This window comes from Chelmon rostratus, chromosome 22 (genome assembly GCF_017976325.1).
Source record: "Chelmon rostratus isolate fCheRos1 chromosome 22, fCheRos1.pri, whole genome shotgun sequence".
Taxonomy (NCBI): domain Eukaryota; kingdom Metazoa; phylum Chordata; class Actinopteri; order Chaetodontiformes; family Chaetodontidae; genus Chelmon; species Chelmon rostratus.
The window spans coordinates 14,498,693-14,515,313 of NC_055679.1; the positions used below are offsets into that span (position 1 = coordinate 14,498,693).

At 41.9% G+C, this 16,621-nt stretch overlaps 2 protein-coding genes across 7 annotated transcripts in view; both read right to left on the bottom strand.

Moving 5' to 3' along the window:
* Nucleotides 1-10,995, bottom strand: part of mybpc1 (myosin binding protein C1) — a 29,170-nt gene extending 18,175 nt beyond the window's left edge. For 2 of the 6 annotated variants that reach the window (XM_041963576.1, XM_041963575.1), the window contains exons 1-6: nucleotides 10,732-10,995; nucleotides 7,106-7,132; nucleotides 5,149-5,220; nucleotides 2,739-2,783; nucleotides 745-786; nucleotides 136-177 (exon numbers count right to left, since the gene is read on the bottom strand). In XM_041963576.1, coding sequence (XP_041819510.1) covers nucleotides 136-177; nucleotides 745-786; nucleotides 2,739-2,783; nucleotides 5,149-5,220; nucleotides 7,106-7,132; nucleotides 10,732-10,753 — 250 coding nt within the window. In that variant the 5' untranslated portion in view covers nucleotides 10,754-10,995. Of the gene's footprint in view, nucleotides 1-135; nucleotides 178-744; nucleotides 787-2,738; nucleotides 2,784-3,942; nucleotides 4,159-5,148; nucleotides 5,221-7,105; nucleotides 7,133-10,731 lie in introns of those variants that run through there. The other 4 variants (XM_041963580.1, XM_041963577.1, XM_041963579.1 and 1 more) reach the window with 4 other exon arrangements.
* Nucleotides 10,996-14,782: 3,787 nt separating this feature from the next.
* Nucleotides 14,783-16,257, bottom strand: spi2 (Spi-2 proto-oncogene). The gene is made up of 5 exons (XM_041964456.1): nucleotides 16,240-16,257; nucleotides 15,884-15,998; nucleotides 15,744-15,811; nucleotides 15,446-15,599; nucleotides 14,783-15,090 (listed from the first exon to the last, which is right to left on the bottom strand). The coding sequence occupies exons 1-5, from the start codon at nucleotides 16,255-16,257 to the stop codon at nucleotides 14,783-14,785; spliced, it is 663 nt and encodes a 220-aa protein (XP_041820390.1).
* Nucleotides 16,258-16,621: the final 364 nt, after the last annotated feature.

The window sequence follows — 16,621 nt, forward strand, 5'->3', positions numbered from 1 at the left end:
ACGTGATCAGCTGTGATGGAAAGCAGGAAACTGGTCGAGCCGCATTCTGATTTTGTTGATGCCGGTCTATATTGTGTGTGGACAGAAAAAAACAAAATTACCATAAGAGTCTTTGTTTGACCACCACTTTATTACCTGAGTCTTTTCTCCCCATGGCTGGCACAGGGACGCTATCATCTAAACAAAGACAGAGAGAAATTTACAGCATATTGTAAAAAATAGTACTGTAAAGTCCACTGAAGCAAGCACACACACACATAAAAAAGAAAAGCACTTACAGATTTGCAAGCACTGACCCAAGGAATTCTGAATCAAAGGTGTGATTTTTTTCCTTCAAGCTCAATTTTGGATATTGATTGAATGCTGAATACTGATTGATAGTGAAAAATCTAGTTTCGACTGTTACAATCAGAATTCCAAACGTATTCACATAAATGACAATTTATGTGTACAGAAAACAAAACAAACAAAACAAAAACATGACAATGTGACACACCAAAAGTCTAATTAACATGAAGTAAAAGGATGTGTTAATGGATGTATGGTAACGTGTTAGCAAGGAAATGAACACCTTCACTTTCTCCTGTTGAAAAGCTAGCTTCCAAACACACAGAAATATTTCCAAATAAACATGTCGCCAACATGTTTCCTACATACATACAGTGGGTAATTCTGATTTAGAGTGGGCTACTGGTTTGGTCAGAGGCACTATAATGATGGTAGGATTTAACAGAGGGATCTTACTAGGCAGCTCTATTGAGAGTTTCTTGAGTGAATTGGCATCCTCTGTGAAAAAAAGCACAGTTATCATTGAAATTAATCATGATAAACTCAACTATTTTAGATGGTTTGATGAATATTGTGTCTTCATCAGCGTGGGTTTGCCTAGCTGCTAGATTTTTTTCAACTGGAAATCTTAAGGGAAGCAGCCATGTGATCATCTTTTTCGTCTGGAAGGGAACCTATTGTACATTTGTCAAACCAACCACGTATTCTCAACTCAAATCAAGTGTTTTCACTTGCAAAACCGAAATAAATAAATGTTTGAAGCCACTTACAATATGACTGTAAAATTATTGCAAGATTTCAAGTGCAGAGGCAGTAATGCACTAATTCTGGCCTCAGGTTCACTAAAGAAACTTACTGTCCACAAGCCACAAAAATTAGAATTTTTTTAGCTGTTTCGTTTTCTTTTTTAATGTAAGTTTTGGTTTTACAAGACAAAAGGCTTCAAGGATAATGACTTATTAGTTGGTTTGGCAAATGTATGTCTGGTTAACTTCCGTACTGTACAACAGCTTTAGCTTTTTTAATGGGAGGCATCCAGGATTGTCTCTAAGAGAGTCCCAAAAGATAACTAAAAGTGAAATTAAATATCATTTAGAACACTTTGACTTTTTGGTAAATTAACTTATTTGCTGCCTTACCAATATTTAGATAGAAGAGCAGCTTGTACATTCAGTACAGTGGAGGCACAGTGCTTGTCCAAGCTTAGCATGTAGACTAAATGCAGAGGGAAAGCTAATATTTAAACATTGCTTTGTGTGTATCTGGGATGTAGAAATAGAAAATGAGACTTGAGAAACTAGCAGTTACCTCACATGCTGGAGATATTTTTGACTGAAAAGTAAAAGTAGTAGCACTTTACCGAGTCTAAACAAAACCTAGCTTACTCTTGGGTGTGTTGGGGATTAGCTTGGTAGATAACAAGATAAAAACCAGCGATAGAGACACTTTTCAAGTTACTGGATAGCTTTTTTTTTCATTCATACGGGGGCTAGCTTACTCCCCTGCGTCTGTGTCTTTGAGCTAAGGCCCAGATACGTGGGCTACGTAACAAAGCTAGCTAGTTTTGGATGCACAGAGATAAAATTTATATGAAGACAGCAAGTAAGTGAATTTCACAAAATGTCTTGGTATTTTACAAAAAGCAAAAGAAAAAAATAAAGTGTATCAACATAAAAGGGAATGCCTGTGCTCAGAAACATTTGGCATTTGATAGCATGATCTGAGCTCAATTCAATGATACACTATAATTTGATTAATCATTCAGGAGGTTGGAGCATGCCTATAATTAATAACTGCATGATAGGATTTAATATTCACTAATGTCCAGCTGGACATAAAATCAACGTATTCAAAAGCTGAAATCCAGCAGCATTCACTTTTAGTAGATAGACCAGATTTTAAACAACATATTGAACAATAATGTGCACATGTATTAATATGCATATACACATTAAGCAACCATGTATTTATTTTGTATCTATAATATATACATGTGAAATATAATTTTCACATCCATACCTTTATTAGTAGGATAAATAAAGGGTGATGAGGTTGTAGGAACTTCTAAAGTAAAAATCACACATTTACTACATGTATGTCAGTGCACAGACATACATCAGAATATTTAAAGATTAAAAATTCGTACGAAAAAATTATAGACTTCCATTTCAATAGTGGAGTAGATTTTTGCCAATGCCTCTTGGTTACGAAAGACTAAAACACTGAACCCGCGAAGCTGAGATGCACATTATACACCGAAAACAAAACTCTTGATTGTTGATGAAATAACACTTATTTTTATATTCTCAGATCCGTATATAATGCCGCAATATAGCTAACTAACAACTTGCCATACGAACATACTGATAAGAGTACTTTAGGTGCTCCATCTTCAAAGGATGAAGTGAAGAGGAAACAAATAAGTAGTAAGGCTTGTTGTGGGTACCAACCTGCTTGGGGAGTTGGGGATGGGGTAGTGGCTGCAGCATCATCATCTGCAATAAAGGTGTCATTGACAAATAGACCCACCTATCAAAAAACTCCAAGTCCATCAGTTGGCAGGCCAAAAAGACACAAGACTCGCAGGCCAAGAAGGCCGTCGGTCACATGCGAGACAAGACTTGAATGAATGGAAGATAACATGCAGATCTTGGACAGGAAGAATGAGACCAAAATCTCAACCGCTGATTGGGTTTGCATCCCATAAGACCCTAACTACTGTATGTCTGAGAGATAAACAGTGTGGGATCATGAAGGTTTTGCGCTCATTGCCGCAAGCTTCTCAAGCTGCCGAAACAAAAGCACAAGCTCTATAGCACTGCGGCGTGCATATGCACACAGGTGTATCGCCAAAAAAAATAAAAATCAACCTTTAAGCAGCACCTGCAAAGAAATGCTCATGACCAAGCCAAACGAAAGCTTGAAAACCTGTGTAACCTCAGAGAATCACAGCTTTTCACCTGAGCTGGATATTCTCTCTGCTTCCACACAATGAAGATCAATTCTTTCCAACTCAATGATGATAGTATGGGGAACAAAATTGACACAGGGAAACCAGCTGACCCCCTTACCAGCAATATATCTAGCGCATGTGTGTCCTTGTATTTCTGTTGCCTTGTTCTGCCGACGCATTTATGTTTCTGGATTATAGAATAAAGAATTGAGTTTGATGACTCACCTTGCACACAAATTGCATCACCGTCAGTTCGCCATTTCAGGATTTAATCAGTACTTCATCTATTAGTTATTATTTTTCAACTCAGACACTGCACCAAAAAGTCCTGAGGTGCAAGTGCCAGTTGTATTTCTTTAAAATCTGCATGCAATTAAAGCCGTATAAGGATTAGAGCACCGTTTCAAACGCAAAAAATAAATCAATGCATGGCTCCAGTCAATAAGAGTGAAGTCCATAGCATTCTTAGCAGGGAAGTAAATGTAATCTATTCACTTTAACTGAGAGTAAATCTATGTTTTTAGACAATAAGATAAAACAAAAGGCCCGTTTTGCCATGCTGCTGAGCTGCTGCAGTATGAACTGAAATGACAAGACTTCCAGGGCTTGTTTCAGTAGCATTTATGTTGAAGAGCTAGAGGGGTAAACATGCATTTTGAGAGAGAAATGGGGATTGATTTATGTTCAAGAGGTGTACTTACCAGGTGGTGGGGGAGAGCAAGGGCCCTCTTCCTTTACAGTAGAATTACCGGACTCTGCTTGCTCTTTTACCCCAATCCCACCGGTTTGTGGTTGGTTCGAGCCATTCTCGGTGGGGCTCGGCTCCTGAGCCACCACAGCCTGTAATGGCTCAGGCTCTGTGGGCTCTGGTTTCTTCCCATCTGTCTCTACTGGTTCTTTCCCCTCTGCTACCGCCTCTGTACAGCAGACAAAGCGCTAGGCTGGAGCAGCAAGCATCAAGCACCACCGGCAGGCTTGCAAGACAATGCTTGCTCAAACAAAGTGGGTATAAATAGCTAATGACCAGATTGCCATAATCCTAATTGGTGATATTTAATGAAGGAAGGAAATTTCAAATAACATTAAATCCACAGCCACACTCGTAGCTCTGTGAGGCTTAAACACAGTGGTTCCTTGAAGTAAATGCTAACACCAGCATGCTAACAGGCTGTGCTAACATGCTGATTAAGCAGGTACAACGTTTATGATTATGGATTGAAATCCATCCAATAGTTGATGAGATGTTTCATTCTGGACCAAAGATACACCAACATTGTCCTCCATAGTGCCGTGCTGCTAGTGTGGCTAAAAACCCAATCCGAATCAATCATTTAAAATCAACTAAATCAATAAATTATGTCCTATATATATTATTAAAGCAAAAATATGGTCTGGTCATTGCATATCTATACTATAAAGTGATCAAGGAAGCAGGGATTTACTGATTCACACAATATGTTAATAATCTGCTTGCTTGTAAATTTAGGCAGGTGGTCTTTGACTAGAGTCATCAGAGTCAGTAAAACCCAGCTTTCCCAATCCCTCTGTACCTCCTGTATGATGGTTCAATACGTCATACAGGTACACAAATACAAAGACAGCCACAGCAGAGTTAGTGACAGCACCAAGCGTCAAGGCAAATGCAGGTAGAGAAGAGCAGGCATGTGGATATGTGCACAGTGAGTGAGGTGGTGGTCTTACAGCTAACCTGATTAACTTTTTGTGTGACACATGGTGTGTTGAGCAATCATACTTACACAAGAAAAGTGCAGTTTCAGGCCTCTCAGAGTGAATTAAGTGAAAGAAAAACCGTGATGGCACACACCAAACACACACGTGATGTGAGTGTGATGTGCAAAGGAATGAAACATTCTGGGGCAAGTGAAGGGGGCGTCAGGGTTACCCACCTGGGGGTGGAGAAACCTCCAGGGAAATCTCAGGTAAAGGCGGGGCACCGTTACTGTCTGGAGCAACACTTTCTGAGCATGTGACAAATATAGCAGTGGATGGAACAGCTGCTTTTCATAAGCACAAAGCTTCAGCATCTGCAATGCCTCTCTCAGTCCCACACTCAAACATACACACCAAAGCAAACACACAAAAGCACACATAAACAGACATAAAGCACACAAAAGTATACTAACTCACATACCTGCACCTACCCACCTGCCTGCACGTAGACATTCACACTTAAATCACGTTTTCAAATCATTCTCACATTGGATACGACACAGACACACACATAAAAACCTTATTGTAAGACTATTTTCCTGCTCATAAGAATGTACAAAATGTGATGTTAATAAGTCAAAATTAGAATTATGCAAATGCCATTGGGGTTCACAATTGAAATGCACATTAATAAACACACCAAGTCAAAATAGTTCCAAGACTAAAGGCTATATTATACTTTATGCTTCCCTCAAGATGTTGTGGTGATTTTGCTGTAGATGCCTATGGTGCAGGTAGCGTAGGATTTACCTGTTGAGTGGTGAAGCACCACTGCAACACTTGCTGAAAGTGTCATACATTTATTATTGCCTTAAAAACTCTGTGGGATTAAGGCGTGCTTGAATTGGAAATGAGCAGAACTGCACCGAAAATGGCTTTACTGCATTGTGAAATGCAAATTACTGCTACACTTATATGTCCACGTGTTTTTACATGTGTCATGACCAGTGTCGGGCAGCAATGCAAAGTAGGCTACCCTGTTACAGCAGTGTGATTTGTGATTTTTTAGTTACTTGTGGCGTAAGAGATTACATTTTAGTTACTAATCCCTGCTCCTCTACCTCAACTGGGCCATCTTGTTCGCTGCCTTAAGAGTTGGACTGAGGGATAAAGTCAGTTTGATCTCTGTGCACTCAGTGTAGCATGTGGCACTCATCGCAGCATTCACTTATTAGCCAGAAGATGTTCACTCGAAAGACATCTTACGGCACGTAGCGTACGGCACGTAGTGTGCAGTACGTAGCATACACTAGTGCACCCCCATGCAGGGATTGCCAGGCAGGAATACACTGTGTTTTTTCGACACAATTTCTCAAAAATGATTATGTTGTCCATATTGTCAAGGAACTTAGACATACAGGAAAATATAAACTTATACAGAGGAAGAACAATCGGATATTTCAGGGCTCTGTGTATTTCAAACCTGGCCTCAGGTAAACCTACATTCGAGATTCACCTGGTTTTGTAGAGTGCTGCTGTTGTGTGTCACCAGATCGAGTAATTAGTGTTGAATAAGTGAGTAACTGAGTACACATTTCAGGTTACTTGCCCATCACTGGTCATGACACTGGAAATCATGAGCCAGCGCACCACTGTTCTAAACTACCACTAAGTATTCTTAAATAATTCTGAATAAATTATTAATCTGACAAATCACAAGCCTCCCTGGGAACATTTTTAGCTAGACCCTAAAAAGTTGAGCTCTCCCTCTGGCCACATGGAGCCTCAAGATGCTGCAGCTTCAAGGTCAAACCGCAGCACCGGCAAAAAGCCAATTGCATGCCAGCACCTTGCTCACATGGGCTGTCCAGGGCGTCAGCTGAATCAACAGAGAGGGATCAGCTGGCTGGCGAGCGGAATGTCAGAGATGCTGACAGCTTGGTCGTCGCAGATCACTCCGGAGCACAGCAGCACAACCATACTGCCGTCTATTGGCTCCACATTTACACTCCTATGCTGCTGTGTTTGCACATTCACGCTGACTTCGTAGATGAGCTCAGTTTTGCCATGTGTCTGTACAGCTTTGTGTAAATAAGGGTTGGTATTTGATGTGTACACATTGACTCTTCCTAAAGTGCACAAGTTGATATCTTGCGATTAGCTGAGATTAGATGTCTGCCGCCGTTAACTCACCTTCTGGGTGGCCATTTGGTGTCTCATCTAAGGAAAGAAAAACAAAACACCACCGTCAAATAACAACAAGACCCTTTTGCAACATGTCTTAAACACAGTCAGTGTAATATACCCAAAAACGTCTTCAGCATTGTGCACACTGACCAGTTTTATTGATATCCATTCACCACTGAGCCATATCATCTTTGTGTGGGATGACTCGCTCTTCAAGCTATGACACCATGTTGTCTTAACTGATTATGATGAAGGCCCCTCATGACACACCATTTGTTTGCCCTCTGTCTGGTCTAGACTTATGAAACTAATGGTGGGGGGGTTGGCGACAGGAACATGACATTCAAAACCTGTAACAGGCTCACTGCAGGGCCTCGACAGATCATAGCATCCATACGACCCATACGGCGTGCAATGATGGGGTTCAGAAATTAACCTCTTTTGTTATTAGTGGGTTAGTGGAGCATGAGAGGTTGTCTAGTACTCATGAGAGCTTCAGGCTAGTCATGAAACATCTGGAGAAGCCTGTTCTCTTATTGTCTTTGCTCAGATTATTTGCAATCCAGAGGGTTGAAGCAATGAAATAATGAAATAAAATCTCTGCGTATGTAGTACCGTTTGAATCCTCAAGACTGAATTCGATGACCATTTGCGTTAATCAGTGTAAATCATCCAGTGTAGAAACAAGAAACGGTAAATAAAAAAAGACCTTTCGTGTGTCAGTGTTCCTGAGACGAACATATAAGGTATAAGTCATGATTTCCATGGAGTGTAGATAGTTAATAGTGTCAATGAAAAGATCCGGATACGGAAAATTCTTGAAAGCCAGCATTTAGTTTTTGGTTTTTTTTACTTGAAGCCATTAAGATCTTGAGGCATCCTGTCCTGTATCTCCAAAATGCAGAGAGAAATCAAATTGAAATTCTCATCCTCTGTGCCAGCTGTTTGCAGTCAATCTATGAATACTGGAACCCTAATTCCATATATGCACTATGCACCATTTTTAACAGCCATTTTCTCCATCTCTTCGTGGCCTCTGATATCCCCACATTTGCAATGATTCCCCCTGAACATTCTTTGTCAAAATTAGCTGCGCTGTCATCTCACTACAAAACAATGTGTTGCTGGCCACGGGGCCGCAATCCTGCAGGGTCACATCATGCACCCGAGAACTGCGGCTCTGTCTCATCACCATTGAGATAATGAGAGTGGAGAAAGGTTTTGTTTTACCTCTGAGGACTCCCAGTGCAGCTGACAGGGCTGCAGGTATTTTCAGCTGTTGCCCCTACTGGCGTGCAGACAGAAGGGCTCATAGAGGGTCCGACGTGAGCCAAACTGCTGGCAGCCTAAATTTTCCTAACATAGACCTTTATTGCTTTAAGAAAGATGAGCCTACATTAATGATGCACTTGTTGTGGTACTTTATTTAGCCGTGGCTCCTTGTTTTTAGTAATTATGGTAAGGCAAGGACTTTAATGAGGAACTTTTATGAGACTTTAAGCGTCTGGTGAGAGATGAGAGCTGTACTTGGGTGACAATTAGCTGCTGACAGGCCTCCCCCTGTATCTTACCAAGGGTCTGATTTATGAGGTGGTATTCTGTAACACAGAGCAACAGTGTCAGAGGACAGAGCCCAGGAGGAGTGGTGGGCCTTAGTGACAGTAAACATTATGAGGTGAAGACATGTGCTCGTCCATAGCCGAAACCCCAAACTGAGCAGCAGCCAGGACAGTACTGTGAGGCCTCCGGGCACAGGGTCAGATGGTTGATGGTGAGGCGTCTGAGTGATCCATCCTGAAGCGAGGGTGGCAGGGAGATGTCTGTTTTGGTGTGTGGCCGAGGAGAGGAGGAGGGGTGTGGAGGGAGATGGCAGGGAACAAGGGATGGGGATTAAAAGTGCGCTCATTCTGAACTATTCCAGGGACAAGAATCCCGGTCCCAAGAGATCTGTGGGCGACTCAGCCAGTCCGTCATCTCTGGTTCAGACTTTTTAAAGGCTTTAGAGCGGGGTGTCTAAAACAACAGCGCTGCCCTCCTCCTCTTCAGCTGTTCAGACTCATTTAAAGAACAATACTTTTCTACCCTCATTTATCTGCTGCTCTGTATCATGCAGCTATTTATGGGTAGTGTTGGTAGCAGACTGGAATCTGCTGCCCCTTTTTCCCCACAGCTTTGTCTCTGAGGGGATCAGGGATGTTTATGGCAGTGGATGAACACTGCGAGGGCAACTGTACACAGTGCAAAGGTACGTAAAGTCCAAACTGAGCGTTGCATCATTTCAGGACCCAAGTTCGTTCTTGCTGTTCCAAACTTCTGCTACCATTCCACCACGAAGGACCCGACAAGAGACTGGGATAAAATTTGGATGTGAGAAATGGGATTTTGGAGCTTGCAGCTGACTGTTTCAACATCTCCCCAAATGTATCAATGCCAGTAAAAGAGCTCTGGAAAGTGCACTGTCCTAAAGGAATGGGAGAGTTAACCTATTCAAGAACCCATAAACTTATACACAAGGACTAACAAAGGAAGAAACCTCAGTCAGACCAGCAGGGCAGGGATTTCTCTTCTTGGACAGACGGACAAGAAATGTCTTGTCTACTGATAATTATGTGCAAATCATGCCAGACGTGTCAGCTACAGCCACAGATGGATCAGTGAACCCCTGGAGGATAATGAGCTTATTAAAAACTTGTATGGAGCTCTCATCAGGAAGGCTTCCAAGATCCAAACAAAATGTTCCATTTCCTCTACATGGGCATGTCTGGGTCGACGGTAGACCCCCAAAGAGCTGAGCTAATGGGGAGGGTGGGAGTAATACCATATCGTAATGACAGACAAGGGCGGATTAAGAGGGAATGTTGATGGACATGATAGTACAGATGAGTGATGATACGGCGTGGAGGAGACAGCCGACCTGAGGGCGGGAGAGGGGTGGGTTAAGACGTTTGTGGTTGAATATGGAGTTGAATTATGTGCAGGGGGCAAGTCTGAGAGGTCCAGATTGGCCATTCTTGCTTGGCTCCCATCAATCAACAGGAAGACAAACACAATCAGGTTTTTATTTATCCTCAAACAGCCCAACCCAAAATGCTTCAAGTCTTTACTTCAGGTCTTTATGCGGCACTCAACAACATTCCTCCTCTGGGCTTCATCGTTTTGTCTTTCTCCAGCTGGATCACTCAGAACAATCCAGTATGCCAGCCCCCACTAACAATAGTATCTGTTCATAAACCTCAAATCTTCTCTTGCCCCCCCCTGGGATGGTAGGAACACGCATGCATCAGTAATACAATACCAATGTCAAAGTCACTTTGAGGATTCCTATGAACAAGCTGGCAGACGAGCCATAAAGTGATGGAGCTCCCTGCACCAAGTATCAACTGACTCTGCTCCGCTCAAACAAAGACAACAAACAGGCAAAAAATGAATAAAACTAGAACTGATCTGAGCATGCTACAACTAAACAAGCCATCATAAAAAATATCATAACTTAGTGGCAAAGTTAAGCATTTTTGCTTTTAAACTTGCAGTGCAGCAGGCGTCTCATGGAGCTTTTTGTGAGGCTGTTACATGCTTTGATGTTCCTGCTAGAGGCAACATGCTAATCCCATCCTCACAGCCAACACTCCTACCTTTCTTTGTGGGCTCTGGCATCTTGAGCCTTATCCCAAGAAAAGAGCGTCAAGGAGTCAAAAGGTGCAGGCAGGTAGGTAGTTGCCCTCAGAATAACGTGTCTCTACAGGAGGCCAGGTAAGGTGTGGCAGCCCTCTCGTCCAGGAGGGAGAGATGTTAGGACTGTAGAAGAACAAAAACCTCTGGGACCCCTCAGACCAGAGTGATGGGAGATAAGGAGGGCACAGGGATACGGTTTGGAAGTCTCAGTGGGGGAGGAGAGGAGGACCAGGGACAGATCTAGGAGGGACAGGCTTTCAGGCCTTATATAGAGAGGTGGTGTGCTCCTCCTCTCTGTAGTGGACGAAGCAGCTCTGTTCTACACCTACTGTTGCATCACTGTCCCCTACCCACTGGCTTCTATGCCAGCTTTTTGCATAAGAAGCAACAGCAAGTAAATGTGAAGTTTACAGATGTGTCTTATTTACATACAAATGGTTTAAACACACACAAAAAGTCTAAAAGATGTCACCCCTGCTCCAAGCTAAGAAATAGTTGAGCATATAACATTCTGTAAAACCACATTGTATCATGTTTACATTTTGTTTTTTGTACAAATGAGATATAAAGTGTAAATTACTTAACCTTAGAGGTGCTGGTAATTAGATTTTTTTGACTGGTCAGTATAGCCAGGCTAGCTTTTTTCCCCTGTTTCCAGTCTTTTTGCTAAGCTAAGATAACCAGATGCTCGCTATAGCTCCAAATTACCCATACAGAAATGACAATGCCATCAATCTTCCCATCTAACAATCGGCATGAAAGCAACAAAGTATATTACCCCAAAATGTTGGAGTATTAATTTATGACTTAATTTGTCATCCAGGTCTCCTCCTCAGTATCAGGGTGAGGGCTGTCAGCCTGCCATCAGTATCGTTAAGGCAGCACAGAAGTAGGTGAAGAAAGAGGCTGGGAAATCAGGAGGTGGGATAAACGAGGGAGAGGTCGTCATTGTCACAGGTCTGCTGCTCTAATACTCTCTGACAATCCCACATGATATACAAGATATTCAGGGAATCCTTAGCTTTATCATAAAGGAAAGGTTTGAGATGACATGCAGCGACTTGATGCCAGATGCCAGATATCAGTTTAATCCAGGGGGGATGCTGTCCAAGAACAGCCGGCTTTCCAACCTGGTAAATAAATACTGGGGAAATGCCTGAGTGGTGGTAATATGGCCTATAATTAGAAAGCTGTCATAAACCTTGACATTTGACATGTGTATCTGACATGAAAAGAGGGTTTCACAGTGAATTATGTTGTTGATGTGGCTGCTTTAGTCCTAATGAATCTTTTTAGCATGTCAAACACAAGCGATAAATCAGGTGCGGCCTCTGATAAGGTCGTGAAGATTAAACAACGAGGCTGAAAGCTGCTGGATTTACGAGCAGCAACAAGCACGCAGCTTTTTTACCCGCCGCCGCGTCGAGGCGTCTTCACGTGGACAGTTGCAAACTCCTGCAGAGAATTTACCAGGATCATAACCACTTGAGCATGTTAATGATCTCCACATGAGAGTGCACTTAAAACCCGCTCAATTAATTCCTCAGACAGCCAAACAGGGCAGTCGAGACAAGGCACAGCTCTATTTTTGGGCCTGGTATACTGTCTGTGCACTGGACTGCAGCTTACATCGACTGTCAGAGACGCATCATCATTACTCGGACAATCATAGCAAACGGAGAGATCTTTGAAATGAGTCACTGTCACTTCAAAATAAGATCTATACTGCAAGCCCACGCATATCATATGATGTGGAAGCTTTTAATTAAGGACATACTCTTTCCTTAAATGACTGTTTTGGTAATTCAGCTCAAAGTATGTGGCCTTTCTTGGTAACAGACACCCATAGCTCAGTTAGCCCATTTATAACCTGGAGTGGGCTCCAGCAGTAAATACTAGGCTTAGGGAAGTATCATGTGGGTCCGCTACAAAGAGCACAAAACCATTTGGTATTGCCCGGGACGGCCGAGAGTTCACATCACAGAGGCGATTTAGCCATGAGGTCACACCCCACAGGAAAGGAAAAAGCAGAAGCTGAAGGCTCTGAGGTGGACTACACTGACACCCTCTGGTTCCCATCAGCCATCAAAAACTATTACATAAAGGATAACACATGCACATACACACTTGTCAGCAGGTCAAGACGCATATTAGGCTGCTGCATGACTGTTTTCTCTCAGGGGGAAGTAGAAATCCTCAGGGTTATGCTCAGTATTGCTCAGGAAATCTACTCGATGGGAAAACAACCTTTTGAGAGTAAGAGAAAATGTTTTTGACAGAAATCAAGAAAAACTGGGGACTGCTGCTCAAGTAATCGGCTACAGGTCGAAATCCTGCATTTATAATTGGATTTAGTAAAAGTACTGAATTATTATCATATATTGTACATAAAATATGCTAAAAGAAAATTACTTTTGCAGAATGGTGCTTTTAGAGTATTCTGTACATTATCATATATTGTGTGTGTGTGTTAAAATGTAAGCAGCAATTAAAAGTAGGCAACTGAGATGCAGCTAATCTGAACTGTTTTAAAATCAGTTTGTGTTCATCCATGCAGGTGTTTTTGCTTCTCTTGCTGGATTGCTCACTGTTTCTCTGACTGGTATTTCTCTCATCCTGCTGTGAGGGCGAGAGACACTTTTATCGTTCAACAACTCAAAACAATGTCAAACACACTTTTGACATTGATCCTGAAGGAAAATTGTTCTGTGGCAGTACAAATAACTCAGCACATAGCTGGAAAGAGGGATGAAATATTTAAAAATCATATACAGACATATAACCATACTAATGAAATAGTAAAACTGTGCAAATGCATTTGTGCCAAGGGTAAATGCAAATGTGCACATGTTAAGTAAAGCAACAATAATTCAAGAGTAAAGATAAAAAAAATGCACAATATAGTAAAAATAATGCTGATAATAGCATTACAAGGTAAGAGTTCTGCTTCAACAGAAAGGGGAGGAGTTGTATAGTTGTTAGTGGGTCCTCATAAGGATAGAAGTGCAAGTTTGTGTGTGTGTGTGTATGTGTGTGTGCAAGTAGCCTTTAGTCTATAATAATACATCAAGTTTCATCATAGTATTTGGAGTTGTTTTGCATGAAAAATCTAGTAACTATAGTAACTATGGTTAAAGTGGTGTAAAAACTCTAATATTTGCCCCTGAAAGGTAGTAGGGTAGAAGTATAAAGTAGTATAAAATGGAAATACTAAGTACCTCAAAACTGTATGTAAGCACAGTACTTTAGTAAATGTACTTGGTTACATTTCACTGCAGATGACAACAACTGGCCATTAAATGTATCAAGATGTGATGGAATAACTGAAAAATAATCATGTACTGTAACTGTGTGATTGCATTACAATTTGTCCCATATGCTGTTTATGTCACATAAATGTGGTGAAAATTGAGCAAAACTTAGAAAGTGCTCATTTCCATCTTTCACTTGAGGGTTTAGTGAATGGATAACACTTTATTTTACAGGTCTGTGTCTGGAAATTTCTTGATGGACTGTTGTTTTTTTATGATGTTTAGATTCCTGATGGTTGACTTCCTTGTAGGGAACAAATACAGTCTCTCTCTCTTTTTCTTCTAAATGTAATATGGTAATTTATTGTGTCTCTTTTCAGACAATGGTTTAATTCACCACAGCTGACTGTTATCTTTTACTTCATCAACCTGCACATCAACCATGGCCTCCACCCATGAGACCACAAATATATCTGGTGCTAGAAATACTTTGCATTACCCCCCTTCAATAAACAATAAAATATAATAAAAACACAACAAATTGACGCCACTGTAAGAGTAAAATATTTTCCTTTATATCTTTTTTATTATTTACACCACAAACTCAAAGCATGTACGTGAAGAAAACTGATTTGTGAACGAGCATTGACAAGCTGATAATGGAAAAAGTTGAAAATGAAAGTTAAAGCTCCTAGATTTAAAAAAAAAAAAAGAGTTTTATATATATATTTTATAGGATGGGAGTGACTCAAAATCTACATTACGAATCTCCTGGACGACGCTTCTGCAGTGACATCAGGGTGTCTCGGCTGAACTGGTAGGTGAGCTTCTTCTTCACCTTGAAGATCTCTCCGGACCGGGCGTAGTTCCTGAGGGCGCGGGACATCTTCTGGTAAGTCATGGGCCTCTTGTTGCCCTTCCTCTGGCCCCAGAGTGCCGCCACCTGGTCCTTGTTGGTGGAGGAAAAGCGGAAGACGCCGGCGGCTGCTGGCACCCAGGACACGCAGTGGGCCATGCTCGGGTCCTCCAGCATCTCAAACAGGAAGTGAAAGAGTCGCACCTTTCTACCTGTGAACAGCAAGTGGCACAATGAAGACTTCACAGGGATTTGAAAGTGAATATAGGGAATATAACGGCAGCTGTGCCTCACTAAAACTGTTAGTGCAGGTTACGGTTAATCATTTCCTTAAATACAACAATTCCCAGAAAATTAGTCACTGATGGGATGCCATTCAGAGATGAGGGTAAAGCTGTAAACACTGCGGTTATCTGATAGATATGTAAAAACAGCTATTGAGCTAAGCGCCATTGTTTTTTACAGTAAAGGGAAGGTCTCTTATTTGCTCTCTTGGTATTGTTTCCCTCAGGCTGCTAGCAACCAGGGCAATAACAGTATCTAGTGACCAAAAAAAGGAGAACTCACCACTCCCCGCTGCTGTGGCCGCGTGTTTGGTTGGTTGTCTTGTTGATACAAAGTTTGGCACTGACCCACGCTCACACAATGTTGCTGTTGTGTTTTGGCTGAGAGCTGGTGGGGCGTCGTGTGCCAGCAAAGGCTGAAGTGCAGGTTTGATATTCTTGGATGGAGGAAATGATGGAGAGAGAGATGGAGCAGAATGCCGAACAGCATTAAAGGCTACGTCGTTTGTGCACATTTTACCAGAATACAGGTGTCTCGTGTTGGGAAAAAGATGACTTAAATGAACATTTTTAAGGCTTACTGGTGGCTCGTAGCACGTCCAGCGCTGCTCCCATGACTCTCCATCTGCAGTCCAGTACACCTTGTCCTCTATGGGAAACAAAACGTTGCTCAAATACTTAAATTAGTGTTGCAGTTTGATTTTCCAGGATTCCCTCTTACCATTTTCTCCAGTGTTTTGTTTGTAGTACTCCTCCAGGAACTCTAAGATCACCTCCAAATCAGACTGAGTCTCCTGCAAAGAATTTTGATGAATAATAAATAATTCAAAATCAGCCTTGAATAATGCACAATTTTCAGTGTTTTGCCTTGAGGATAAGTCTAAATGTCACCCCTGCAGCAAGTCAGCCCTTTACCATCTCTGATGAGGCTGATCCTAGTGCAGCACAGTCCTCGCAGTTTGGGAGAATTTCACCAAACTGACTTTGAGACGCTCAAGTACCCGAACTCTTATTATACCCCCCAGCAGGAACGGGCTTTCTGCATAACACCAGACTATTTCTATACCCCGGGCTCACAGGAACAATGACCACCATCCCACAAAGCCCCAGCACCAGCACCAGTTAACCCATCAACAAAGCCTCCCAGCACTGACCACATCCTCCCCGCTGAACCAGATAAGACCTGGCCTTGAGGCAGCGTCGACAAAATGCTCTCTTTTCAGGAAAAACACACTTGGTGCCATATTTTTCCTCACAGGATGTGTCTTAATTTCAGATTTGGTAGCGTGCTTGTTGTAATATTTCACTGCAATGGAGACGGTGCCAAATCTTTCAGCGCAGTCTTGATGTATTTGTATGATAATGCCGGCGTTTTCTGTTTGGCACAAACAGTGCGGCTGCAGCTTGTCGTCACAGAGTCAGCAAGACGAAGTACACAGATCCATTTATTGTTTGTGTT

Excerpts from the sequence above, each read along its gene's own strand:
- spi2 (XM_041964456.1), bottom strand. Across the intron at positions 15,600-15,743 it reads GGACGTGCTACGAGCCACCA|AATATCAAACCTGCACTTCA; the intron begins GTAAGCCTTAAA and ends CCTCCATCCAAG. Across the intron at positions 15,091-15,445 it reads GGCCACAGCAGCGGGGAGTG|GTAGAAAGGTGCGACTCTTT; the intron begins GTGAGTTCTCCT and ends TGCTGTTCACAG.